Source organism: Ptychodera flava, chromosome 8 (genome assembly GCF_041260155.1).
Source record: "Ptychodera flava strain L36383 chromosome 8, AS_Pfla_20210202, whole genome shotgun sequence".
In the NCBI taxonomy this organism is placed as follows: Eukaryota; Metazoa; Hemichordata; class Enteropneusta; family Ptychoderidae; genus Ptychodera; species Ptychodera flava.
In genome coordinates, this window is record NC_091935.1 from 12,482,835 (window position 1) to 12,493,150 (window position 10,316).

At 40.0% G+C, this 10,316-nt stretch overlaps 1 protein-coding gene across 1 annotated transcript; it reads right to left on the reverse strand.

Annotated features, from left to right (window-relative positions):
* Positions 1–1,097: 1,097 nt before the first annotated feature.
* Positions 1,098–8,305, reverse strand: LOC139138510 (growth arrest and DNA damage-inducible protein GADD45 alpha-like). The gene is made up of 5 exons (XM_070706913.1): positions 8,029–8,305; positions 6,857–6,976; positions 6,047–6,167; positions 3,375–3,626; positions 1,098–3,059 (listed from the first exon to the last, which is right to left on the reverse strand). The coding sequence occupies exons 1-4, from the start codon at positions 8,064–8,066 to the stop codon at positions 3,396–3,398; spliced, it is 510 nt and encodes a 169-aa protein (XP_070563014.1). The 5' UTR covers positions 8,067–8,305; the 3' UTR covers positions 1,098–3,059; positions 3,375–3,395.
* Positions 8,306–10,316: the final 2,011 nt, after the last annotated feature.

Below are 10,316 nucleotides of genomic sequence, written 5' to 3' on the forward strand. Positions count from 1 at the left end.
TTGACGTACATGTAGATCAGCTACTGCATTGCACTGCATTTCTAAAGAATAATCCTTGAACAGTTCCCTTTGGATATTGCGGAGTACGTTCGCTTGCTTCTGCAAATTTGCAATTAAAGTGAAAACATTTCTTCAAATAATTTACCCCTCCCATGGAGGTACTATGAAAAAGGTGATTTTTTGGGGGTCAACGACATGCCCGTAACAGAACGATTGATGTCTGAAAATAATACCTCGACCTCTCCCACTGGGTCGTTTCTACACTTTGAGATAACAGGATTCATAACGATCTCGTCTGCTGAAAAATTGAACGTTTTGTCCGTAAAAGATACGGAAATAAGTTGTTTGCTTTGGTTAGTTCGGAACGAACAACTACCAAGACACCCGTTCAGAGTGACATCACTGGGCCCTCCCTTCTGCATGCATGTCTTGTGTCGGTTACCATTAAAGTCGTATTCAATTGTACATTCCCGGGCCCTTATGCAGGTCACTTGTGCAATCTTACAGGTCACACAATACGACCCGATCTTTAGACAAGGCATAAGGGTAACGGTTGGGGTGGGTGCGCCCTTGACGTACGGAAGCCCCGATCGACTACTCGGAAAGATGAACCACCTGTCGAAAATAACTGGCCAGGTCGGTCAAATCACATACAGTAGATATGTCAGTGGCCAAATGCAGAGGCTATGACCTCGTTATTGTTTTCATATATACGGAGTGGCCTTCCACAGTAGATATTGAGATACCCGGATGTGCCTCCCTTCGCAGAAATCATGAAAAGGGAAAACCCCTGGAGAAAGACGCTATCACTAGATTCCGTGTAGGACCAACATATTCTGAATAAGTATACGAGGAAATGTTGCCTCAAACTTTGGAGGTTATTTCTTCACTTGCAAATTCATTGCAATTCATTCATTGCTCAAATCTGGTAACCATAGCAACGATGAAACCCCCCCCGGTGCTTGCGAGAATGTTGATAGTTCTTAAATATTCAGCAAAAAGTGGACAAACCCGAGAGTTAAATCAGACAGCCACTCATACATACATTCACACCACACAAAAGGTAATACACATAATTATTTTACAATCACACATGATTTCAATCTTTTCAAAATATTTTAATTAAAATTTACAAAGTTTAAAAAATACATCATGTTTAATTATCAACCACTTGGAAGTAATATATATATATAAATTTACATACTTCACATATAACCTGTATATGTGCATTAACATGTCTTGTAGAAGACAACTTAAATATTGTATTTATCTATTTACAAGGATACTGTTCCAAGACCAGAATACTACAGTGGGGGAATGGAACTTAAATTTGCAATAATTTAACATTTTAAACAAATAACAACACACTCTTGAGTGTATATTACACATCTGTGTAATAAATGTAAGGAGTGATACACAACCAGTATATTGCATACTTGACCCTATTGGAAAGGGCAAATAACTTCTCCTCCCTGGGGAAGACATTTCAAAATAATAATTACAGATCTTTGGCAAACAAAAATAAAAGAATTTCAATTTCAGCATTTCTCAGAAATCTCTTGGAAATTTGAGGTCTGGTAAACTTGTGCGAAAAAAAAAGTATTTCTAAACCAGCAGCACCATCCAGCAGTGGACCCTTTTACATAACTTAAATTCACAGATAATCTCCTTGGGAGAAACTCTGCCTAGCTTACACAAGGTTTACACAGCCAGTGGCCAGATAATGTTCAATAATAACAGATCTTTGGACTACAACTGAGATTTCTACCCTGCACCTTTGTGTAAATATGTCTCTACAATTGAAGATAAGAAGGTGGTTCTAACACAATGTGGCTGTGTTAGAAAAATAGAAAAAACTTGAACACAGCAGAATAGAAAGATCTGTGGTGTGCATCACTAGAAATTCCAGAGAACACAACACATGCCATGTGCGCATACACATAATTATTTCAGTCTTTTCGTAATAATAATGAGTACATTATGCTAAGCAGTAAAAGATCAAAAAATAAAAAAAAAATCTGCCAGTTCATCATGTGCAGCAGTACAATCCTGCATAAATTTTGGATCAGTGGATGAAAAATGATAGACATGGGGAGGAGATAATTTGGTTTGAAGTAAAATATGCCAGTTTTCAAAGGTTGACTTGGAATATGGACTAAATTCGGTTAAATGGTGGTGCCTCTTGTTACACCTGTTGAAACCAAGGTGGGCATGCTCTGTTAGGCTTCAAAAAAACTCAAAAAATATTTCTTAATTTTCAGCCATGGCTAAAATGGCCAACAAATATGCAAGAAGTTAGTTGAGTGACAGCTATACAGACTCACTATGCACACTTAGTAATCTTACTGTACATCTGATAAACCTGAAAACCAAGTAAATAAAAATCCAGGACTGACTAACTTCAAAGAGATTTTACATTTACAGACAGCCAATAATATCCTAGAAGATCGCACAACAAAATGCAATTTTTTTCTATCATTGGAAAAGTATACAGAGTTCTTTCTACAAGCTTGTTTTGATCATCTCCAAGATCTTCTGAGTTGAAAAGACTTCTTGGTCGCCAATGTCTCCAGAAAGTCTCATAATTCCAAAAGTTCTTGTATATATCCATTGTTAACACAACTTCATTTGTGGGCTTGCAGCTTTTTAATTCCTGTTTTCATTTTTGATGTTTTTTCTCCTCCTCTATTAAGGGGATATTTTGCTTCTTATTTACTAGATATTTTTTTTGTCTTTTCGTACAGTATCTGGCCAGCAGTCTACTTGGATTTGTACTACTCCGACAAAAAATGCAGTTAATAACAGCAAACACGTATATATCTGCATAATTGGACCTCCTTGACATCGTCTGGTACCAGATCTCTGATTGGTTGTACTCTCTGGCGATGTCCAATCATTGTCCCCGTAGCATAAGGCATCCCTGATTAACCTCACCCATTTCAGCTGGGGTCAAAGGGCGCGAAGACAGGGAACTTCAGGCGGGTCACTATCAAGCAACGGCCATGCTGGTCATGTGTACTGACCAATGATAAGCCAGGTTGCTTCGAAACGTGGGCAGCCTGTGTTAGAAATAGAGAAGAAATCAAAATGTAAGTCATTTTGTCTGCAAAACATGGATCAGCACTGGCAAATACACATATTCTCAAATAACAAAATACATAATGTTGATATTATATGACCGTATAATTTTCAATGTAATCAATGACTGATGTTTATTTGTACTATTTTTCAAGTCGTGTCCAACATTTGGGCCACAGCAACCACTGTGCTTTTCAATGTGAGTCATTCCATAGTGTACATTGTACAATGATTGCACGATATTGATGGTAAACTCCAAGGAAGATATCTTCCACATATTGAGTAAATTCTCTCACCTTAGATTCCTGTCATCTCCTTCATTTGTTTAGAGTGACCAGGGGATAGGGAGTGACGTCTGACATCACCCTATAGTACTCCAACAGTGTTTCCAAGGCAGTCTCCTTCTCTGCCTCGTGTTGACACTGCAGCGTGATGCAACAGAACTCGTGAGGATTGACCGGGGCAGTCTGACCTTCACTGTTTGGCACTGCCGGAGTGTTGTCATTGACATCTGACAGGATTTTCACAAGTTCTTGGTGACCTTCAACCTATGATTAAAACACACAAAAGAAAAGGGAAAGGTCAGATTTATTTTCGAAATCTATGGTGCATTGTGAAGTGCACCCAATGGAGGGTGTAACCAGAAAAATTATTTTGAAGGACAGAGTTTGAAAATCCCAAAATGCAATGGGGACTCAGTAAGAGATTAAAATATGAAACTACAAATAGCATTATGGCTGGTTGCCATTAGCTGCAAAAGGAGAGGTTTACTTTACATCTTCAGAGTTTTGACCAAGGGAACTTTCTACTGTATTACAGGAATTTTCCACAACAATTTCCATACTATTCTTTGTTAAAAGCATGAATGAGGTTATATTTAGACTCTAAAATCCCATCTTTCCTTAGCTCTCGTGACTTCCCATTTTTCAAGACAAACAAAAGACTTGCGTCAATCTTTTCAATTTCAATTCCATCAATATAGGCCCGAAATTGGTCCCCGCGATCTATTTTTAGCTTTGTTCCAAATTTAGCACCACCTCCAAGCTACATTGACAAAAGCCAGAACCGCTCACACAATAAGGGAACAGCACCAGCTAGACCCACTGAATATCCTTTCTCATGCTAATGGGGTCTCTGACGTCAATGGGAGAGAGTTACTATGACACAACAGTCAACAAATATGACCATACCACCACATAAGATTATCTTTGAGATATGTGAATAGCATAAGTAATTAAATGCCCAGAGTCTGGAACCATGCTTAATCCCCTGCTTATGCAGACCAGTTTTTTCAGACAGGGCAGTGCTGTGGGTAGTACAAAGTCTTGCTATGGAGATAATATATGTGCATTTTACTTTCAATGACTGCACTTTTTTAAATTACTCTCTATGGGTGGAGCTCACTGTTATCTAACAGGTGGGGGGGGGGGTTCTTGGTGTTGAAACGGCATTGTACAAAGTCATTAGTCGCAATCTTGTGATGTCATTGTGATCACATGGTGATCTAGGTCAGTCAGGCTTGATGAGTCATTTCTAATCGCAATCAGACATACTACACTTTTACCACTGCAGTCAGTGCAGGGCCTTTGTCCATACCTACTCAACCTGAACTCAATAAGTTGAGGTCTAGTTGTAAAAGTTAAATTCCAACCAATGTACCAGATAAAATTTGTTCCTATGACATGCCCTCTGCAACTTTCACCGACATTCAATCAATATTGAAATAGCTACACGCGTTCGTGCTGACTTGCAATATTTCATTTATCACTTACTTTCTACTGCAATATTGGCTTTTAAAAAACTACCATTCCAGCAAATATTGCAATGAAACTGAAGAAAAATGCAAACATATGGCTAATCTAAAATTGATGTTGTTTTTTTTCTGAAATGTTGTTTGAATGGGTGGCTGGCAGTATCAGGAGTGAACACAAAAGAGTTGAAATTCAGCCACACCCATGGGTTGTAAATTAAGGCGGACAACGGCATTTACTTTGTAACAGCTGACTGGTGCCTACGTTCTCTTTCCACCTCGGAATATTTTTTTTTCCTTATTGATAATTTTCCAATGTGCAGGTAAGCCACACCCAAGGTTTGTCCCACATGAAAGATGTGTTTGCTCAAGAGTACCACCCAATGTTTTTTTTTTCCACTGCACATCAGGGTAGGTAGCTATAAAACTGGGCGAAGCTAAATCACGTTATCATTCTATTTCATTGAATTACCCTGGATATCACCAGAAATGTTGAAACACCACATTCACATATTTCAACTCCCACAGAATCAAATAAATAACTGGACACAAAGCTAGATTGGTTAATATTTCACAGGAACTCCTATTTCGCAGGAACTCTTAGCTATAAAAGAACCGATACCGATTCATTTTACAATTAATTGTTTCTCACAACAGGAGTAACTAATAACGGACAAAGCAAACAAGCGCCCTATATGGGGTGGAAAGTATAGTACTTGACCCCTTACCTGAGGAAGCTGGCACCCCCAATACCCTTAAAAGGAATTATGTGTGACAGGAAGTGCCCTAAGACCGGCAATCATGGGCATATCTATGGAATGTCAGTTACAAAGGGGTCCCGAAATGAGAACACACAACACCTGCGACATTCTCAGACTGGCTGTTCAAACAAAGCAATGCACATTGTTCATTAAAAAATTGCACTGATTCTAACAGTGTCCCTGGGAATAGCTTTTGTTGATTTCCTTCAATGCCTCACTGAAGGTCACTAGCTTATAATTTTGTGCATGGAGTGGGACTGTTTTCCAATTTTTCTGAGCCCCTATCATTCCTTAGGTATTCAGTCAGGTTGTACACTAGATACACTTTTTTTGTATGTCTCAATATGACAAAGGATGACCGAAATGCCATGGATTTATTTTTCCAAAGTTTAGTTCCTTGCGTTTTTGTGAGTGTGTGCATATTCTGGCACTTTGAGGGCACAAAATCAAAGCTTACCTTCATTAGCCTGATTTCGTTCTCCCAACAGAAAGCTTCTATGAGAGTAAAATGCATGTGCAATGCAACGTCGCCCAAAGAGTTGTCTGCTAGGAAGCACAGCAGGACGCTGTCTGGGTCCCTGGGTAGAAAAAAAGGAGAAAAACATTTATCAGTTCAAAGTTTTTCACCAAGCAAACAACTCTGCACCACATCTACTAGCCGGTAAATTATTAGTGTAACATCATGAGCAGTGCAAACAGTTTCCAATAAACAACTTCTTTCGGGTCAACATGTTTACGAAAACAGCTGGCCCTCAGAACAGAAGCGAATTTTCATTCATTCACGTTCCTATTACCGCAGAAATGCGATGACCTTTCCCGGTGACCTCGCACGCATTGACACCCAGGTAAAGCTTCGTACAATGGAATGATGCAACCTTGCCTAAGCAATAATCAAAATGCATCTCCGTCAAGGGCATTTCGGTGTCACGCGCGCAAGAAAATATTTCACACTGCAGAGCGATAGGAAAAAAGGGATTAGCTGTGGCTGAGCGAATTTTTGTCGGTTTTTTGTCACAAACATTATCAAAACCTACACTCCACACCAATTCTTGGCACGGTGCCCACCATTGTCGAGCACATCAAAACAAGAGACACGACAGTGGGCTCGACTCGCGGAAGTCCGGGTTTTATAGTAGCTGCCGGTCATCGTACATTCCTTTTATTTTACACGGCTATAAATAATGTTTTTTTATCGCATGATTTCGGAGAATCCCTCGCCTTATAGAGAGGAAACAAATTTGAATGAAAGTGTTTTTTTCCTACTTACTTGCCAAGTAACGTGGCACATTCGTATATTCCGTGCGTGAGGCGGCCTTCGTCCTTGGCCTTGGCCAAAACCTCGCGTAAGGCTTCTCCAGCCTGAAGTTCCATGTTTGGAGGGTTCGATCTGATGGGAAAAGAAAAGTATGCAAAACCGTTAGAATTAAATTTAAATATAAGAACAGATGCTTTTGACAACTCGGAAGATCAAGTACATGGATACAAAAGCACTCTGCTTCAATAATGAAAACTACCTTAGTTTCCTTTAGAACATCTTGACACAGCCCTTCTGTCGATATGCCTGTGCACAACTACATCAATATTGACGGTATGTATGCATGTATAGCTAGTTGAAGTTCCGGTCGCAACTACTGCCACGCCATCACGTGTGTTCCCTATTGAACTTCCATGCTTTGCCTCGCCAAAATATTGTTTATTATTTGCGAATGCCCAGTCGCATTCCTTGTCCAAGGAAGTTCGAAAAAGAACAATACCCGGTAAACTTGGACAAATATTTCAAGACATCAAAAAATTTCGGCGGCTTTCCGAATTCCAGGCTAGAGAGGAAGTTTGCTGGCCGCAAGAGCAGTTGAAGAATTTGACCCATTTGTTGACACTACGATAAACGGCCCACACCCCCGCGTGGTCGCACCTTCATATACGTAACATCTTATCTGCTTGCCTGTAGTGGCAGGTGTGCCTTTTAATGGATTTTTATCTTAAACACTAAGAAATAAAATTTCTATATTTCAATCAAAGTGCATTGCCGACAAGAAAAAAAGGTTGTTTTCGCATCGCAAAACTCCCACCTTGAACATTAATTCGATTGTATGCAAATTACAACTCGACCGGTTCCCGGTGGGCTTTTGTAACTGACGGATGTCGCCAGTCGATTTCGTGCACATTACGAAACAATCAGTTTACATGCATAGTTTTCAGAGATTTCCATCCTTGACTGTAATTTTTGGAACTTTGAAACATACGACTTCTTGCGGTTGGCTACTACTACATGCACGGCGTGGTAACACTGGAAATACGTTGCATGTACGTTATGACTCATCAATACACAGTCCGGAATCCACCCGGCCGGTCCGTTATACACTAGCTCATTCTTGCATCACTCAACGGCGCAGTTGTCAGGGCGCAAAACGCAAAATTTGAAGATAAATAACCACTTACTCTGTTCTTGTTACTTGATCACCTTCTTCGAACGTCATTTCGGAAGCTATTGCGTTTTGCTGACGACGTCTTAATCGAATGAGACACAGTTATTCGCTGGATTGATTAGTATGGATCCTTCTATGCCTGAGTACTTCTGTCATGTGGAATTTGCAACGTGGGCAAAACCGTTTTGTGTAGTATTTGCATTGCCTTCGGTACTAGTCGAAATGCTATTGGTTGGTACCGAGTATGCAAATTTTGCTATTGCCTTTTATGTAAGTTCTGGCTGTACAAACGTCAAAGAACATACGCATTATTTGCAATTGAAAGCAATTGTAAATCGTCCTATTTGTTATGCAAGATTAAAATTATATAATTTCGAATAAAAGTAAGGAACCATAATAAAATAAATAAGTAATACGGAAAAAAGCTCAATGTTTTGGTTGATCTACATGTGTTTTCTCCAAACATCCATGTCTATCAACGCCTTCCAATGGCTTCTTGCTATCTACGTCATGTGACAGTCACATGAGATAATTTTCTTCCAAGGGGGAACTCCCGTAATGTCATCGACCGTAATTTGCATATATTCCGCGAAATCAACACACGCAATATCGTCCCAGTATTTCCGACTACATCATAAACATGCGAGTAAATCGTATATAAGTTGCAAGCGCAGCACTTGTATTTAGCGCCTTGATGTTCCTAAAAAATGTAGCATTTCAGATACAAGCGACAGTCCCTGTCAAAATTCTCCCATAGTTTGGATCGAATTCGAAATGTCATGTGCTAATTCGGTTGTATCACTGATCGACACAACGCAAAACGCGAGAGGCCGTAGTACGCAACACGGTGAATAGAAAGGCCGGCATGGTCGATATATGGGAAGTCACGCGCTAGGCATATGACAGACACCTAGCACTGCACCGGTTGGGCCACCGTTTTAGCCTTGCGCAATGCAACCGGCAGCGGCATTTTCCGATTGGAAAATCCCTCAGATCCCCAACTTTGATGTTTTGTGATCATTGTTTTCCTTGACTATCGGTTCATGGTTCTCGCTGAGCAGCAGGATTGGCCTTGCACTTGCGACTGACGACTTTTAATTCGAATCTTACGCAATCATTGTTGATAATTTACTATTTGTCCATTTCGACTTCGAGCGCATAATATGTTGACTTGAATTTTAAATCGGCGCGCACCGTCTGCGCGACCTTGAACCGGGCACGCGCACCTGTGAAGGTCTTCAAGGCTATACACAGCAATAAAACCGTCATGTGATATCCTCTCGCCCGCCGAACAAAGTCGTCGGTAGATTTTATAAACACAATTAGCGTACAATACGCACCAAGCCAAACAACCCCTTTGCTGATTTATGATTTTAGTTAATTGTTTCCAGTTGTAAACAAGACACTTTGGGGAGCGCGCCCGTCCACTAAATTTTTACTTTACGTATTTATTTATTTATTTATTTGTTTGTTTGTTTGTTTGTTTGTTTGTTTATTTTTTTCAATTAGCACACATTTTTCCTGGCTACTGTTCTGTTGTTACCTGTTCAGAAATGGCATTGACTGTACAGGATACTCGCAATGAATTCAATTTTGATATTACTGAGCTGTAAAAAAACATTTCAAGCATATGTGACCAAATGACATGCCCTCGCTGCCTCTGAACTCCAAGTGTTGTTTATGTAAGCATTCAACTACTATTATTGCTATAATGAGCACTCCTCTTTGGCATTACACCCGAATATACCGATCTTTTACTGCAAGCCCCTGGGGTTGTGGTTGAACTTGGACTTGTACACTCAACATAAAGGCGTCCTCGGCCTATTAAATAAGGAGGTCAATGCCGTTCTTCGATCAAATACTTAGGTTAAAGAGTCAGGGCACTGTCACGGTCTATTCCCCTTCCCACTCCATGTCAGACTTGATCAGCGCTGAAACTGGTATGGCTCCATAGCCACCGACAAGATCAACTTGAAGTTTACCTCTCTTTATGACAAGATATATTAGTGCAGTTTTGAAAAAAAGAGCGATCATAATTCAAACCATACATATGTATCTATTTTCTCGTTTGAAATATAGCCACGGACAGAAGGATTGCATTCAATGACCGCCAGGTCGCACAGACGTTTTATCAGTCGTAATAAATACGTTTCATTGAGTTCACTACCCTTATCCATATCACGTTCTACTGAGTGCAACTATGCTGATTGTAATCATCAATCATTTGCAGGGCGGATCACATTAAATTTTATCGAGCTCTGTGCTATGAGGTTCGCAGAGAGCGCCGCATACACATCCTTG